At 32.5% G+C, this 18,257-nt stretch overlaps 2 protein-coding genes across 3 annotated transcripts; one reads left to right on the top strand and one right to left on the bottom strand.

The window, feature by feature from the left end:
• The first annotated feature begins 3,351 nt into the window (after positions 1 to 3,351).
• LOC104088036 (uncharacterized) lies at positions 3,352 to 6,495 on the top strand. The gene is made up of 2 exons (XM_009592641.4): positions 3,352 to 3,796; positions 6,073 to 6,495. The coding sequence occupies exons 1-2, from the start codon at positions 3,517 to 3,519 to the stop codon at positions 6,345 to 6,347; spliced, it is 555 nt and encodes a 184-aa protein (XP_009590936.1). The 5' UTR covers positions 3,352 to 3,516; the 3' UTR covers positions 6,348 to 6,495.
• Positions 6,496 to 9,916: 3,421 nt separating this feature from the next.
• Positions 9,917 to 13,480, bottom strand: LOC104088037 (receptor-like protein kinase THESEUS 1). 2 transcript variants are annotated; one of them, XM_018768043.3, is made up of 2 exons: positions 13,022 to 13,480; positions 9,917 to 12,577 (listed from the first exon to the last, which is right to left on the bottom strand). In XM_018768043.3, the coding sequence occupies exon 2, from the start codon at positions 12,387 to 12,389 to the stop codon at positions 10,245 to 10,247; it is 2,145 nt and encodes a 714-aa protein (XP_018623559.1). In that variant the 5' UTR covers positions 12,390 to 12,577; positions 13,022 to 13,480; the 3' UTR covers positions 9,917 to 10,244. The 2 variants fall into 2 exon arrangements, with proteins under 2 accessions (XP_018623559.1, XP_009590937.1); XM_009592642.4 differs by having other exon boundaries at positions 9,917 to 13,147; positions 13,328 to 13,479.
• Positions 13,481 to 18,257: the final 4,777 nt, after the last annotated feature.

Below are 18,257 nucleotides of genomic sequence, written 5' to 3'. Positions count from 1 at the left end.
CTAAATATCTCCTAATTAATTAAAAAAACCCATTACACATATCCGAAAAATATTTTATTTTTTGTAAAAACTGAAAAAAACTAAAAAAAAAATTACTAAAAACTGAAAAAAACGAAAATATTTTTTTTCCAATTTTTACAAAAAAACTGCTTTAAAAAAACTGAAATATATTTTCTAAAATAATATTTTTGTAAAAACTGGAAAAAAGTAATTTTCTAAAGCAATTAAAAACTGAAAAAAATTGAAATATTTTTAACTAAAAACTGCAAAAAAGTAAATATTTATTTTTTCAGTTTTTACAAAAATATTGCTTTAGAAAATTACTTTTTAGTTTTTTTTTTTTACAAAAAATATTATTTTAGAAAATATATTTCAGTTTTTTTAAAGCAGTTTTTTTGTAAAAACTGGAAAAAAATATATATTCATTTTTTTCCAGTTTTTAGTAAAAACAATTCAGGTTTTTTTCACGTTTTACAAAAAAAATTGCTTTAGAAAATTGATTTTCACCTTTTGTTTTTTCCAGTTTTTACAAAAATATTATTTTAGAAAATATTTTTCAGTTTTTTTCTAAAACAGTTTTTTTGTAAAACTGAAAAAAAAATATTTTCGTTTTTTTCAGTTTTTAGTAAAAATAATTTCAGTTTTTTAATTTCGGGTATGGGTAATGAGTCTTTTTAATTAATTGAGAGATATTTAGAATTGACCAACATGACAATGGCACGTGTCCCTCCGTTTAAATGAGGGGCATATTTGAACCCAAAGTATGACTGCAGGGGTATAGATAACCCAAATAACGAGGGGTATTCTTAGACAATTTTCGAAAGTAGAAGGGTATATTTGTCCCTTTGTCGAAAAATATAAGTAATGAATAATTAGTGGTGGGAATAATTGACGATAATAAATACTCACTCCCTTTCAATTTATGTGAACTCATTTGACTGGGCACAATGTTAAAAAAAAAAAAAAAAAGAGAAGACTTTTGAACTTGTGGTATAAAATGAGGCACATATATTTTGTGTGGCTATAAATCATTGCATAAAGGTAAATTGTTTCCAAATAAGGAAAGAGGTCACTCTTTTTGGCACAAACTAAAAAGAAAATAGGTTCACATAAATTGAAACGGAGGGAGTAATAAATATATTAAGTTATAAATCTTTGTGTTATATTTAAAGATAAAAATATCTTTTTAAAAAGCAAGTACTTAATGCATACATGGCAATTTCCATAAGAGGGAAAATGGCCAAATATACCCTCTATTTTAGTATATTATCTATATTTAACTTTCGTTATACTATCGACCCAAATTTACCCCTACTGTGATGCTACCGGACCAAATTTACCCCTATAATCAACAAACTTTTAAAAATACCCCTTGATCTATTAAGTAATTCAAAATCTCCCAAATTTCCTTTATTTAAATTACTTGTTGTTTTTCTTGCTCCATTATTTTCAAATATTACTATTGATGTGAATCCTAAAGTTACTAGACTATACAAATTATTTATAATTTTTTTAAATTACCAATGCACACATTGCTCTCCTTGTAATAAATAAAATTGTTTTAGAATTTTATTTATTTTTCAATCATATACACACCGTATAATTTAGCGGGTCTATTTATTATGTATTATATGCAACTGATCATCATGTATGTACATGTATATTCAAATATATTTTGTCATTGTCTGGTTAGTATAAAGTTCAGTCGACTAACTTAAGAGTGCACAATGTGTAGGCATTTAATTAAAGTAAAGTTGAATTAGACAATGTAAAGTCTCTCATGAACTTCAATCACTAATACTTGCAAAGTCTCCGTACATTTGGTGTAACGAATTCATTAAAATTGGGATGTCGTAAATACTTTTAAAATTTAAAAAAGCTACCTAATTTAGATTTTTCAATTTAATATACTTTGCTTATTCGGTTGTATTATTTAATATTTTTTTCTCTAATTTGAAAAGCAGGTAAATGCCAATTATTTTTAAAATAGTGGACCAAGAAGAACAACAAGTGATTTAAATAAAAAGAATTTGGGAGATTTTGGATTACTTAACAGATCAATGAGTATTTTTAAAAATTTGCTGATTGTAAGGGTAAATTTGGCCCTATAGTATAATAGTAGGGGTAAATTTGGCCCGATAGTATAACGAAGGTTAAATATAGACAATATATGAAAGTAGATGGGTATATTTGGCACTTTTCCCTATTATTAATAACTGCATATTTTTTTATGAAATAATTACAAGAAAATACACGTGACTTTATACCGTGACAAAAAATGGCTCGTGTTTTTAAGTTTTACCCGACCTAACCCATATTGTACATATTTTGAAAGCACGAGCAAATTCAAAATTTGTGTTCTTACAACTATTGATTCTAAAAGCTATGGAGTTAAATCTGTGTTCTCACAACCATTGCTTTCACTCTCTCTTATTCTCACATCTTCTACATATGCTTCAAGGGGCCGTATATTTTCTGCTCCCCCCGTGTCACTTGAATGCAATATAAGAAAATTGAAGAGTAGAAGTCCACAATTGAAGGCCATTCAAAGCTTTGCTTTCGAAAAATAGGATTTTTTGAGTTTGTTTGTTGTTTGGATTGGGTGTTGTTCCAATTGATTGAAAATATCAAAAGGAGTTCAAAATTTAAATTTGAAGTGATTTGGAGTAGATTTGAGTTAAATTTCAGAAAAGACGCAAGGAAGAAGACGGAGTCAGTTTTTTGTATAATTATATATAATCTTGTATAATAATGTATATGAGCGTATAAACACATCTTATAAACTATTATACACTTTTATACATCTTTATACACATGTGTAGACGAACTTCTTCCACGATTTTCAGTTGCAATTCTTGTTAAAAAACGGTCCAAATCTCCATTAAATGACTTCAAATTTTATATACAACCTCCTTATACTATTTCTAACAAGTCTAAATAACACCCGCTCCAATTTTTTCACAAAATCAAATTCGTAATTTAAACCCACATATTTAAACTTATTAAAAATATAATTTTCACCATCCAAATGAATTTGATTTGTTGATCTAATATTCGAGTCAGAGTTACTGATTCGAAAATTAACTTAAAAGGTTGAGCAACTTTTTTTAAAAAAATAAATAGTAATTTTGAGAACCTATTGAAGTTAGATGTTGAATCTTAACCTATTGTTTTTGGGCTAGTTAGTTATAAATTAAAATATAAGGTATAAAATTGAAAAGTAGGGAGCCCAATTGTTCTTATGTGAAATTTTTCCTCGTTAAACTACTCCTCAAGGGCAGCTTGATTATCCGAGTTAGAATATTAATTTTGATATAAAATCTAAGATTACATTTATCTCGTGCTTGACAGCCAAAATTTTATATGATATTATAATTTTGTTTTTCATCATGTCGTCATCGGGGAGGTAGTTTCACACGATAAATATAACATGATAATATACAAACAGAAAATCAATTTTTATTTAGACAAAAAGAGCAGCCAACAGCAAAATTATTGTGGGACAGCGGGTAAGTAATGGGCATTTTTGATGAACTCCGAGCAGCCGCCGGCAAACTTTTGAACCGGAAAGTTCAACAGAAATCGTCAAACGCATGCGCGTTAGAAGGCAAGTACAGTGCCGGTATTACATCGTCCGTTTCCAAAATCGGTGGTTCCGTCAAATATGACGGCGCTCAAAAGACGGATGATTACGTTTTTTACCCTGACGGCCGTGAAAAGATCGGCCGAATTCTCTCAAAGCTTACGAAATTTGCCGTCGTCTCTGCCGTTGACGAATCTCTTAAAACCGTCGCTGGTCAGAATCCCCCCCTCTCTCTGACACACACACACACACACACACTTTTTCTCTTTTTATTATGCGCGGTATATGAGTTTTGAATTATGCGTTGTTTATTACAGATAGAGTTAAAGTTAATTTATCTCTGAATTTTTATGTTGGAATTACTGTGTGTTTTTCGAGTATATATTGATGAGGTTAAGCTGTACTATATGCGAATTTAGCTGTGTTTCTGAATCCTAAGCATTGTATCCCGCTCCTACGCTTTTTACTGGTTCAGCATGATGCAATATGAGGGGAAAGTTATATAGTAGTATTATACTCACAAGATATTGTTCCGTGGTAGCTCAGTAGCTGTGGTATTAGTATATTTTAGCTTTGATACTGCCTTCGGTTTAAATTATGCATATAATTAGTGGAGAGTTTTAGGTTATATGCACTAACTGTGTAAAAATAGTTACAAAATTAGGTCATTTATAAGGCAATAACAGGTAAATCTCTACTATAAGAATTAATTGATAACATGATAAAGATAGGAAGTAACATGCTATCAGGGGCAGAGGTAGATTGGTGTAAGGGGTTCAACTAGATTGGTGTAAAGGGTTCAGTTGAATCCTCTTTGACAAAAACTAATATTGTGCAAATAGAGAAAAAAATGAGTTTTTTTTGTTATATATAAATTGTTGAATCCCTTGATGCAAGGAAACATTCTAGTTATAGTGACAAAGGGGGTTCAAAATTTACTTTAGGTCACATGTTCAATTGTCAAGTGTGACATTGCAGTATTTTTTGGAATCTCCTTGACAAACTCCTGGCTCCGCTTCTGCCCGCTATAGTAGGTCGATCTACACCAATGGTGTAAAAAATCTTTACATCGTCAGTGTATATAACTTAATCCTTTTTGAATATTTATAGATAAACTAGGATCGCATGCGTTGCCGCAAAGAAGGATGTAGAGTCTATATTAGTAATTTGCGTCCACTGACTTAATCCGCCTTTGAGTAGAAGCCGTTTCTGCTGCGAAATGCTGTATGTGATGCATCTAAGACCACTTAGTAACTTAGCATGTCCATTTGCTCTCGCTGCATTGTAGTAACCCTTGGTAAGGTAAACCTTGATATTGGATCGCCTTTTGGTGGTGCAGTATCTGTTTTTGTGTACTGTTTTTATGCTGGACTACTGCCAGTGGCGGACCTAAGTGGTGGCTTCACAAAAAAATAATACTATGTATATGTATAAATTAAGATTAAAACTGTGTAAATTTTGCATAAATATTTTATTTGAACCCACTTGACAACTATTATTTTACGACTAAATTTATATACTTATAAGATTGAACCCGCTTGCACAAAATCCTGGGTCCGCCACTGACTACTGCAATATGATTCCAGTGTTCATAAACTTCACGTGTTTTCTGTTGGTGAGAAAGGAAGGGGGAAATTGGAAGTGACCCTTGCAAGGCCATTTGTATGATACAGAACTCTAGCTTTTGAGCGACTGCCATTGTCGACTTCTCCATTTTGGCGATGTACTATCCTATGAACTATAGATGGAGCATGGCCTTTACTGTGTGGACTAAAGTAGTAGCTGAACTTGCATGTATGACTAAAATAGTAGCTGAACTTGCATGCATAACTTCACACACCTACATTTCCATACTTTGCCCTTATAGTTTCTTCCTTCTTCTTGAATGTAGAATCAACTTTTGTGAGTTCTCAAATCATCTTTTAATAAGTTGATATGTGCTGTGTACTCAAGAAATAAAGGTTAACCGAAAGAAAGAAAGAAATAAAAGAAAAAGAAGTATTTTAGCTCTCTACAGATGCATAGCAAAACATGCCAGGCATTTTTTCCGAGCAGTAAGGTTAGATAATAAAAAGAGAGCTTTGCCCCCAGGACTCTGGTTAAATGGCAAAGAAACATTGCTGGATGTGTGGTAGCCACAGATAAACAATCCCTCCTATTTCCCTCATTAACATGATGCATTATAATCCCACCTAATTTCATCGGTCTGCAAACAAAAAACCGTGCAGTGGAATTTCTAGAAGATCCTTGTCAATTTTGGGAACCTGACATGTCTGGATTTGGGTAATACAAACAGCTGATTGTTGAACCCTTCGGATTTGGCTATACTTGATATTATATTCTCATTGATGGTCGTGACTCAAGAACACTGCCTGCTAGGATTACACGTCTTATGGCAATTGATGAATATCACTAATATTGTCATCGAACATTTATGTACTTATTCATTGATATACCATGGATTGTCACATGCTTAGTCATTTCTGCAGGTGGCAGTAAAATTATCAAGGAGGGATTGAAGGACCAATCGCCTTCATGTCCTTCCACTAGAGCTGAGAAACAAGATGTTTCTGTTATGATGGAGGAGATGCAAGCGAAGATGGAGAAATTTCAGGATGACATGAATAACACGAAGCAGCAAAATGAGGTGTCAGTTAAATGTATCACGGGGTTGGATTCCTTTGAGTTCTCTGATGAGCCTGTCAAGTGTTCAACGCCTTCAAAATCTAATAGAAAAAAGGTTTTCATTCGCTCTCGGTTGTAGAAAGCAGGATATCTTGTCTTGGAATCTGCGATGTTCATCTTTTGTAGTGTGGCAGTCCTGCTTCTGTAAAGTTTTTGTGCTTTCAACCAATCTAGTTGTATAATACACAAATAAATGTTAAATACAATAGTAAAATGTTAAACTGGTCTCTATTGTCCAAGCTAGTGTCCTTTGTACCAAGTAATTGGCAAATCTTCAGACACTGTCATGAGCTAATGTTACTTTTACCAGGGCCTTTAAGCTGATGCCAAGAAACTTCATCCTTAAGATCGCACCAGACGGCAGTATATTCAGAGGATCTTCACAAAGGCGAGTAACAATATGCTAAATCCATGTTTCTTGACTTGTGGATTGATCAACTAAAGCATGCTTTAATGTGTTTTGAAGACCAAACTTAGCACTCATTGTACCGATATTAGTAGCACCCTCAATCTCTTAGAGGTCAAAGAATTGCCCCAAATCCTAATTCATTAGGGGTGTGTTTGGTATGAAGAAAAATGTTTCTTGGAAAATATTTTTATGGAAAATGAGTGATTTTCTTACTTATTTTCCTTTGTTTGGTGAGTGAAAAACTTTTTCCGAAAAATATTTTCTAGTGTTTGGTTAGAGAGTATAAAATAGTTTTAGGAAAATAATTTTTTATGCTACTCTCCTCAACCCACCTTCCCCAAAATCCTCATGTTTCCTATACTCCTTCCCTCCCCCCTCTCCGATACTCTATTTTCTTTAAGAATTTAATTATTCTTTTCAAAATTAACACAAACCCAAAGGAACTAATGTATTATTTTATTTTTTCACATAAGTACAACATTAAGCTCGATAATTAAAAAGAAAATATTTTTTTTTTGAAAAAGAAAGTATCCTTTTTACAACATGAAAAGAAATTATTCATTTTGTTGAATGAGAGAAAATAATTTTTATACATCATGAAAAGAAAGTATTCGTTTTGTTGAAATAAAAGAAAATACCTTTTCTACATCAGAAAAAGAAAATATTTAGTTTGTTGAAATGAAAAAAAAAATATTTTTTCTACATCATGAAAATAAAGTACTCGTTTTGTTGAAACGAAAGAAAATACTTTTCTACTTCATGAAAAGAAAGTACTCATTTTGTTGAAAAATAATACTTTTTCTATTTCAGGAAAAGAAAATACTTAGTTTGTTGAAATGAAAGAAAATACTTTTTCGACATCATGAAAAAAAGTATTCATTTTGTTGAAATGAAAGAAAATATTTTTTTACATCATGAAAATAATATACTCATTTTGTTGAAATAAAAAAAGTATTCTATTTACAACATGAAAAGAAAGTACTCTTAATAATATTTCTATTTAGGTTGAGGTGGGTGTGGTGTGGTAGGGGGTAGGAGTTGGGGTGAGGTAGGGGTGGTTTGGGGGTGGGATGGATAAGGTGGGTGGGGATGGGGAATAGGGTGGAGAATGTTGAAAAAGAGTTTTTGAAATTGATAGGGAAAATATTTTTCTCCAATTGGAGGAAAATGAGTTCACGAAGAAAATACTTTCCAAAACATTAACCAAACATGAGAAAATTAAAAAATATTATTTTCCTTCGTACCAAACACACCCTAGATCCCAACCTCAACACTATCTTCAATTCAAGTTTTTAATACGGCAAAGGTCCAAATATACCCCTGTACTTTTGAAAATGGTCTAAGAATAACTCTCGTTATACTATTGGGTTATCTATACCCCTCCAATCATACTTTGGGTTCAAATATACCCCTCATTTAAACGGAGGGACACGTGTCATCGTCCTGTTGGCCAATTCTAAATATCTTCTAATTAATTAAAAAGACTCATTACCCATACCCGAAAAATAATTTTTTTTTGTAAAAACTGGAAAAAAGTGAATTGTTTTTTTACTAAAAATATAAAAAAATGAAAATATTTTTTTTCCAGTTTTTACAAAAGAACTGCTTTAAAAAAACTGAAAACTATTTTCTAAAATAATGTTTTTGTAAAAACTGGAAAAAAAACTGAAAAGCAATTTTCTAAAGCGTGTAAAAACTGGAAAAAAACTGATTTTTTTAAAACTAAAAACTTAAAAAAAAAGAAAATATTTGTTTTTTTTTCCAGTTTTTACAAAAACATTGCTTTAGAAAATTGCTTTTCAGTTTTGTTTTTATTTTTTACAAAAACAATTGCTTTAGAAATTATTTTTCAGTTTTTTTAAAGCAATATTTGTCTAAAAACTGGAAAAAATTATTTTCGAATTTTTCAGTTTTTAGTAAAAAAACATTCAGTTTTTTCTAGTTTTTATAAAAATATTACTTTAGAAAATTATTTTTCAAGTGTTTTTTTTTTCAGTTTTCACAAAAATATTGTTTCAATTTTTTTAAAGCAATTTTTTTGTAAAAATTGGAAAAAAAATATTTTCATTTTTTTCAGTTTTTATTTAAAAAGAATTCAGTTTTTACAAAAAAAATTGCTTTAGAAAATTGTTTTTCGGGTATGGGTAATGAGTCTTTTTAATTAATTAGGAGATATTTAGAATTTGCCAACAGGACGATGACATGTGTCCCTCCGTTTAATTGAGGGGTATTTGAACCCAAAGTATGACTGCAGGGGTATAGATAACGCAATAGTATAACGAAAGGTATTCTTAGACCATTTCCGAAAGTACATGGGTATATTTGGACCTTTGCCGTTTTTAATATGATATTTACGATCACTTACCTCATCATTAGCTGCAACTCAAGTGCCTCTTAAGACAAATATGTATAAAGCTGCAGTGGTTGGGTAAGTAAACATTGACATGTTTTGCCCGTCTAATTTCTATATGACCGTTTATGAGGACCAAATTGGGATTGGAGATTAGGACTTCCCATTTATCTTTTTTTGTCTTAAGTCATAAAGGCAGAATTATCCCATGTGTTGGTGCGAGGTAGTAAGTATCTTGTGCAGAAACGGATCTAAGATTTGAAGTTCATGAGTTCGAGTTTAGAAATCTACTCCAACCCATTTGATTGACTGGGTTCGAAATTTATTTTTTTCACGCACTTAGTGAATTTTTTTAACACATATACAAAGTATGAGCCAAAGCTACTGGATTCAAGTAAACTCGTAACATACATACTGCATCCGTCCTAGTCTCGTGAATTAGTCGAGGTACGAGACAAGCTGGCTCGGCCGCCACCATCATTTAAGACTTTAAATTATTTTTTCCTTAGAAACTTGTGACAAAGTGACAGCAGATAACAGATATAAATAAAGGGCAAAGACTTTTAAGTGAGAAATGGTGTTATTATTAGGCCAAGTGTGCATTGAAGGAAATAGTAGAAGCATATATTTAATGAACAATAAAGAAACTAATCTAACACTTACGAACCATCAGATGTTTGAGAAGCTGAAAATTTGGCTTTATTGAGAACAGAAAGATATGCAATGATAATCTGAACTATCTCAAGACCATTTTCATACAACTCAATCAAGAGGAAGTCAAAAACAGATTTTCCAAAAATCAATTTACCAGAGCATAATTATTGCATTAGTGCAAACAGAAGAAATGAAAATAACAAACAGAAGCACTTCAATCAGAAGATAATTCAGCTGAAGAGACAGAAGCATATGCTTAATATTGCTATTAATTAATGTGATATTATAATGCTTTTACAAAAACATATTCATGACTATCTATGAGATAATTTGGGCAGCTATATCACCTATGTAACAATGGAAACAATGCTACAACTTGCAGTATTTGAAGGACAAATTTCAAAGAATACAATAGGTTGACTAAACAAATATGTATATTACATACCTTATCATTCAGTACTACTTTGAAATCATATCCACTTTCCCTTGAATCCATGAAATTAAAATTTTGGGATGTCAAGTGGCCGAGACCTGAGAGCACGTATACGAGGGAGTATTTATTCTCATCTTCCCCGTGAATTTACCAGCTGAGAAAAAACAGCACTATTAGCAGCATTCCTTGCATCATCATCTGTTTTTGAGTTAATCCCTTCAATCTTGCTAACACTCTTGTCGAATGGCTCGTCTGGTGTTAATGGTATACCAGGTATATGGTTTGTACTGTTATCATTGGTCTCTGCTAGTGCTGATGAGGCTTCTTCAAGTTGAAGTGCATATTCTAAGTTCCACAGCACATCCCCCATCGAAGGTCTATCAACTCCGTGCTCAGCCAAACACTTTTCAGCTGTCTCCCCGAACTTTTTCAGCGAGGCTGGATTCACCTTCCCCTCGAGGTTTGTGTCCATTATCCGATCCAACATGCCTTTCTTTTGCCAAATCATAGCCCACTCGGCTATATTAACTTGCTCGCGTGGGAGCACTGGATTTAATGCAGGTCTAGTGCAGAGAACTTCCATTAGGACAACACCAAATGAATAAACATCTGATTTCTCTGTAAGCTGCTGCCTCCTGAAGTATTCAGGATCAAGGTATCCAAAACTACCCTTAACGGCGGTGCTGACGTGTGTCTGATCAAGAGCCGGTCCAGCTTTAGAAAGACCAAAATCAGCAACTTTAGCTACAAAGTTCTCATCCAAGAGTATGTTGGTAGTTTTGACATCGCGGTGAATGATGCTCTGAGCTGCACCAGTGTGGAGATAATGCAGCCCCTTGGCAGCACCGATACAAATCTCAAGACGTCGCTTCCACGAGAGAGGTGGGAGATCCGTTCCATAAAGATGACTTCGGAGAGGACCATTTGCCATATATTCATAAACCAGAATCATTTCTGACATTTCATCACAATAACCAATCAAAGACACAAGGTGACGATGGCGAAGCTTGGATAACATTTCAATCTCAGTTTGAAATTCAGCTAAACCTTGTTCAGATCCTTGTTTTCCTCTTTTAATAGCAAGTCTAGTCCCATCTTCTAGTGTTCCTTTATAGACCCTACCAAAACCACCAACACCAAGAAGCAAGCTTTCATCAAATTTGTTAGTTGCATCCAATATTTCTTGGAAACTAAAGAATCGTCCAACGTTTGGTGAAGCCAAGGAGATGCAGCTTGCTCGAGAAATTGTAGACATTTTCGTCAAAGTTAAAGAGTTTCCATACAAGGGAGGAAGCCACGAGTGCCTGTGGTTGGAATTCTTTGATCTCCGGGCTATAAAGAAGCAACAACACAACCCGATAAACGCCAATGCAGCTGATGCTCCTAAGGCAAAACCAAGAATGATACCTATCTTGCTCTTTTTGTGAGGCAACACAAGAAAAGTCTCAACAGATTGAACCCCATTAAAGCTTCTGGCTTCGTTGCTAATCTTCATGATTTCAAGTCCGTTCATAATTGCATTTATATAATCAGCACTCGTGTCTGGACCAACACTAACTTTTAGCATACTTGAATTCACCGAGGAATTACAGACGAAATCTTTGTATAAAGGTACGTCCAAATTACCAGCTAAGTTTGACAAGTCTATGTCCAATAGAGCAATGTCATCATTAACATATAAGTTGAACAGAAGAGCGTTCAAAGATTCGCTCACAATATCACAAAAATGTACGCGGATGAAGTACATGAAGTTCGGATCAACTGTGAAGATCCACGTGATGTTAAAATTCACATCAGGTACATTTGCTTCTCCCATTGTTTCAGCAGTAGCGTAAACCCAATTTGGTGCTATTTCAGGAGTCATAGTAGCCGGATATTTTATACTTGACGGACTAACTGAAGCATTTACTGCAGAGCTGTTAATGTGCAGGTACTTCGCGTCATTCTCCCACTTTCTCCCCAATGTGTCATTCTGAGCAGTGAGCTGAGGACCTCCCATATTTAGACGATAAACAGTTTCAAGGGCTAGTTCTGAAAGACCATTAAAAGGCGCTAAGGGAGATAAAGCGACTGCTTGATCTGGAATCAACTCATCAGGGACGGACACAACTTCAATGGCGTTTATAAATGCAACGGAATTGTTTGAAGGGATTAAAGCAAGAGTCAAGCTATCCGAATTGACGTTGATGGCATATTCCTTAAAGAGGTATGAACCATTATAACTCTTGAAACTGAAGTTATTCAACAGAACAAAATTTTCTGTGACAATCGTCATTGAGGCAGACTTTAAGTTGTGGCCAGGAAGAGGATAGAAATAGAGACGAACCCAATGTCGTCCTTCTTGCTTTATATCAAACTTGTAAAATATCGTTCTATAGAAAATTCTTGCAGAGTGATAGATCGAAGACGGAGAACTAGAATTGGACGTGGCAGCAATAGAATTTTCGTTACTCTCTAAAGAAACTGAAGAATGGAGTGAATCAGGAACATATGTTTGGCCAATATAAGTCACATTTTGTGAAGATCCACAAACAAGCAAGTAGTTATCAGTAGGAGTAAAGGAAGCGTTAGAACCCTGAGTCAAAAAACTTGACACTACTAATGCTAGAACCAAAGGAATCAAATGCACCATTCTCAAATTCATTATCCTAAAGAGCCAATTGCTATACACTAAACTCCTATTCTCCCAAAAAATTAGCACTCCAAAGGCCACCTAAGTACTATTGAGAATCAACAATTCTAGCATTGTAGATCTTACTTATCTATCTAGAGAAAACACAACAAAAAAATCTTGAAATAGAAAAAAGCTTTCTTGACTGACAAAACACAAGAAACTACCAATAAACTATGGCTACCACCAAAGTCAGAAAAAATAGTGTTAAGACAAGAACTGAGTTTTTCCACTACCTGTAGCTTTTCCCCCTAAAGCTAACAACTTTCCTCAAACTGCAAATTGGAAATGCCGGCTTTGGCTTTGGTCTAGCGGTAAGAACAGGTGACGTGTGGCTTAGGTGAATGTCACAAGTTCAAACCCTGCGGCAAAGAGAGGTATTTAAGTAGAGAAGGGCACAGGAACGTGTCTATTATCCACTAATTTTCAAACCGTACACTACTACTTGCGATTTCTTGATTATATATTAAAGAAAAAAAAATACTGCAGATTGGAAATGTGGGTATGAACCAGAAGAATTAAAGCAAGAGAATAAAGGTTACCTCAATGCAACATTGAAAATATACAAGGAGAGTTTTTTAGTGCAACTATATGCCATGAAAACTTGCATCTTTAGAAATTATTACAATGAAAACAGAATAAAGAAGAGTTTTTTTAGTGGGAACTCAACTCCACAGCTAGCTCTTAACAAGATGTGGATTAGACTGTTACTTTACATTTACAAGGATAGCAAATGGAAATTAAGGGACCCACAAGAATGAATTTTGCAAGCCCCACTCCATGTCCTATTGCAACAGCTGTTTTCAAGAAGCAATAGTGAATTGATTGTGATAGTATATCTTTTAGAAAGGAATGTTATAGCAGAAAGCACCATTAAAATTCTGCAAATGATCATTAAAACTAATGTACTTTTATGATAATAGTACATTAGTTTTAATTTAATGATACAAATAGCATGCTATATGCTCTAGTGGAGAAGCTAGTAATTTCCCTTAGCGTGTTCAAACGTGAAAGAAGTAAAAACAATCCCGACAAAGAGTATTCAATATATCATATATACCTTACATGTATATACAGTGTAATTTTCCGACAGAGTATAGCTTCGCGCCTGATGTGCTCGTAAATTCACATGCAAAGCCTAATTAAATACTCCTATCCCAATTTATATGATGGTATTTGAACCCGAAGTTTCAAAAATTACAGTGTGAAATAAGTCATAAATATTTATGTGTAGTTATAAATCATCTCATTAAAATAAAATGAGTATTTTAAAATTAAGTTATTACTAATATAAAAATGCGTCGTTAAGCGGACAATTGTTAATGGCTTTGCTTTGTGGGTCTACTGTAGCGGTTAATAATCATATGATATTTAGAACTCTTTGGCACGTAAATTCGTGCCATATCCGGAGTTTCTTCGTTCGGAAGTCCGAACTCAAACCCAAAACCTCTAATCAAAAGTGACGAACAATATAAATAAAAAATAAAGAGTGAATAATTTTACAAATTTAAATTCTTAAAAGTTGAGAAGGTTGTATAACGATCAAATAATGTAATTCATTTTGTAACAGTCCAAGATGGAAAGATTGTCATACAATAAAAATGGAAGGAGTATTATTTTTTCAATAAAACAACATATGAATTAGGGGTGTACATGGACGGGGTTGATTCGGTTTTTATCAAAACTAAGCTAGGCCAACTATATCGGTTTGGATTGGTTCGGTTTTATCGGGGTTTTCAGATTTTTTTGTTACATGAATATTTTTCAATCTTACTTTGTTAAAGTTATAGATAAAGTTTTAATAACTGAATATATGTTTAGTAAAAATTTAAAAAACTGACAAACACATGATCTATTAAAATATTCTTATGGGAGAATTTTTTTAGTAACACATGATAGTAATTTTCTTAGTTGTCTAACAATAATTTTTTGTTAATGTACGCTTTAAAGGTTAACCGAATTTAATAATTAAACATAAAAATCAAGATGATTCCTAAGTAATGATATATTCTATTTAATTTTAAATTATCGAAATACCATTTCAAATTTTTAAAAAGATATAAGAAATCTTGACATATGAATATGGAAGAGCATAGAGATGATTGACGCATTTCAATAACACTTGATAAGAAAGTAATACAACCCATTATTTATAGTAAATAAAAAAGAATGCACTTCACAGTTCTATTAAATATTACATCCCATGAGAAGATCTCAAATATTTGTACACATTTTTTTAAAAAGAAAATTCAATATAAAATCATAAAATTATATATTTATATGTCGGTTTGGTTCATTTTTTTTACTCAATACCTAACAAAATCAAGCCAAACCTAATCGAATTTTTTAATCAGTTTGGTTTGACTTTTCGGTTTGATGTGATTTTTCGGTTCGGTTTGAACACCCCTAATATAAATAATGAAATATATGCGCACTAATTTAGTTTAAAGTTATATATATAAAATAACATATTTAAATACAAATTAACCAATTCCTCAAAAAGAAAATCTTATTATTTAATAATTAGAATATTATTTTTACCATTCTTGCAAGGCCTAATTGTTTGTTATAAGCTACAGTTAAGCCATCTACTTCGTCCATAGGTTAAAACTCTTTGAGAGTTGAAAACATTTCTTATCTCATCTGCCTCATACTATAAAAAGAAAACCTATTATTCCATAAAATGAAATAAAATAATTTTTTATCTGTCACTAAAAAAGAAGAAAATAAATTACGTCTCCATAAGGAAACTCATTAAGTAGGTCTTTCGGGTTGTCTTTTAAGTACCGGCAAAGTTGTATGGAAGACCTTTCAACGCCCCGTTCAAACAAATAGCTTTGATACAAACAAAAGTCGGGTTGGTTCATATTTTTCAATTATCAAATCAAACCAATAGTGTCAGGTTTTTAAATTTATAAACCAAACTAAACCAACAAAGTCGGGTTTTTCAATCTCAATATTTCTCGGTTTTTTTCAGGTTTCCGGGTTTTTTTCTGGTAAAATCTTCATAGCATAAAATATGTAACTTGTGCTCCAAATATTTCTTAAGTCCTAGTAAAATACAACTATATAATGTGTTTTCTAAGAAACTAACACAATAATATGAGATAAGTCATAGCATTATATTAAACTATTCAATAATAAAGATAAAATAATAAAATTACATAAAGCAAATATTGCTAATTAATAAGCCATAATGAAAATTAACATAATCTAAAAATACTATATAGGTCATGCTAAAATAAGTATAGCTAATAAGTACTAATATTAATTACATAACTAAGCACTAAAGGAAAAGATAAACTAAGTTATGTATTTTTATTTTAAACCAATATAAAACTTAAATAATTATTCAACACTTTCGTCATTTCTAATATTGAATTGAATTTCTTTTGTTAGCATTAGTATTGATTTGAACTTTGTTTGAATTACTATATTTATGGACTATAAAATTTATTTACTATTCAAGAATGTTAAGTCTAAATTTGAAATAATACGTTAAAAGATAAAACTGTGAAAAAGTTTAAGAAATATTTATAAATTACATTACAATAAATATTTATATGTATAAAATATTTTTAAAAATTATATAAATGTACTGACGGATTGGTTTGATTTCGGTTTGATTTTTTTTAGTTAAAACCAAACCAAACCAAACCAAATCAATTATGGTCGGATTTTATTTTCCAATATCAAACCAAATCACATCAGGTTATTTTTTCCGATTTGACTCGAGTTATCGATTTTATCGATTTTTTTTTGTACCCGCTGTTCTATTTCATAAATTTCCTTACGCGGAAGTTCATAGATACACTGACGGTGCACCAAACTTAAAACTCTTTCTATTATCTACCGCACAAATGCACATGGCCACCGACAATAGCAGTCCCCATCTGCTTCCTTTTGTATATTTCTGTGATCTTTTTCTTTTATAATAATTTTATTATTTTCGAAAGTATTTAAGGAGGAAAAGCCTATAGGCAAAGATAATTATGTCGTCCGCCAAAATATTTTAACATCGGAATTCAATTCTGAGGTCGTTTACGTATAAGTCAATATCCGATCAACTTTTTCAACTTAAATTTTCAATTAAGAGACTAAGTGTCTCATTTGACGCTGAAATTCTTCCGAACCCGAACCAACTAACTCGGTAAGTCATAAAATAACTGTAAAACATAAATTAAACAGTAAATAAAAAACGGAGTTATAATACTCAAAAGGACCGGCCGGGTCATTACATCATCACTAGCAAACGTCAGAAAGACGAACCAGCCACTTTATATATACCGAAGGCCTTATGAATCTAAGATTCTCATCATCACTATTCAATAATCAGGATCGTAGTACAAAAGTCGATTTACTTAATTTTCTATGTGAATTTGGACAAAATGTTTTTAAGTTTCTTAATTTTTTTTGTATATCTGGCAATAAATAAGTACTTAATTAATGAGAAGCCATAATAGTTACTAATTTCTATTTTAAAATATTTAAAAGATATTTTAAAAAAATCACAGTCCAAGAATAACATTTTTTAACTCCTTAATTAATAGAAATGTCACATAAAATGAGATTGAGGTGCAATAGATTAGTAAAAGATGTTTTGATCCCGAAAAGTAATTTGACTCATGATGATAACAAGTTCAATATCTCTTATTATATATATGTATTTCATCGTAAGTCCTAAATTCACGAAGTTAAATGTTGGAACAATAGTAAAGTTGTTTTCAAGGAAGTAACGGTAAAGTTATCTTGAACGATGGTAAAATTATTCGAGCTGTTTAATCACCTATTTATATTTACGGTATGATAGCCTACGTACATCACTCATTTTGAGGTACAATCCTTTCCCGGTGTGAGCACATAATTTGTTATCGTGCTTGAATATTTTCCGCTCTCATCTTCCCAAGCGTGTCCCCATTCTTTGTCCCCCACACCTTGTCCCCACTCTACTTTTCCTTGTCCCCCACACTTGCCCCCCATGCTTGTCCCCCACACTTTGTCCCCCACTCACAAATCACATACCCTATTTTCAGCCATTAAAACACACATAACACACCAAAAAAAAAGGAGGGAACAAAAAAAGAACGAATCTCTCCCTTTTTACACAAAATAATCCCTAGCTATCACCCAGTCCTAGTTGGCTCCCTCCAACCTGCTTACCCTCCACACACTCGCTTCTTTCAACTCACTCCTATAGACACACACACTCTATGACACTTAGAGGAGACATCCTTTGCACTCTAAGAAAGAACACAACTCGAGAGAAAAAAGGGTCAGAATGTTTGAGAGCTAAAGATAAAATTTCAAGAGTCTTTCACTTGTGAAATTTTCCAAAAAAAAAAAGTGGGGGGGGGGGGGGGGAGGGAGGGAAGAAGGTTTCTTCTAGCTTAAACGCTTGCATTTCAGTTTGAAGTATTAATTCTTGGGATTTTATTTTGCTATTTTTCTACTGGATTTCTCTGAGTTTTGCTG

Source organism: Nicotiana tomentosiformis, chromosome 8, assembly GCF_000390325.3.
Source record: "Nicotiana tomentosiformis chromosome 8, ASM39032v3, whole genome shotgun sequence".
Taxonomy (NCBI): domain Eukaryota; kingdom Viridiplantae; phylum Streptophyta; class Magnoliopsida; order Solanales; family Solanaceae; genus Nicotiana; species Nicotiana tomentosiformis.
This window is presented reverse-complemented; position numbering and strand designations above follow the sequence as displayed.

What these genes read in the sequence shown, in the direction of transcription:
- LOC104088037 (XM_009592642.4), bottom strand. Translation starts at nt 12,758, where the DNA reads ATGAATTTGAGAATGGTGCATTTGATTCCTTTGGTTCTAGCATTAGTA.
- LOC104088036 (XM_009592641.4), top strand. Translation starts at nt 3,517, where the DNA reads ATGGGCATTTTTGATGAACTCCGAGCAGCCGCCGGCAAACTTTTGAAC. An exon ending in ATCTCTTAAAACCGTCGCTG is followed by an intron (nt 3,797 to 6,072) that starts GTCAGAATCCCC and finishes TCATTTCTGCAG; the next exon opens with GTGGCAGTAAAATTATCAAG.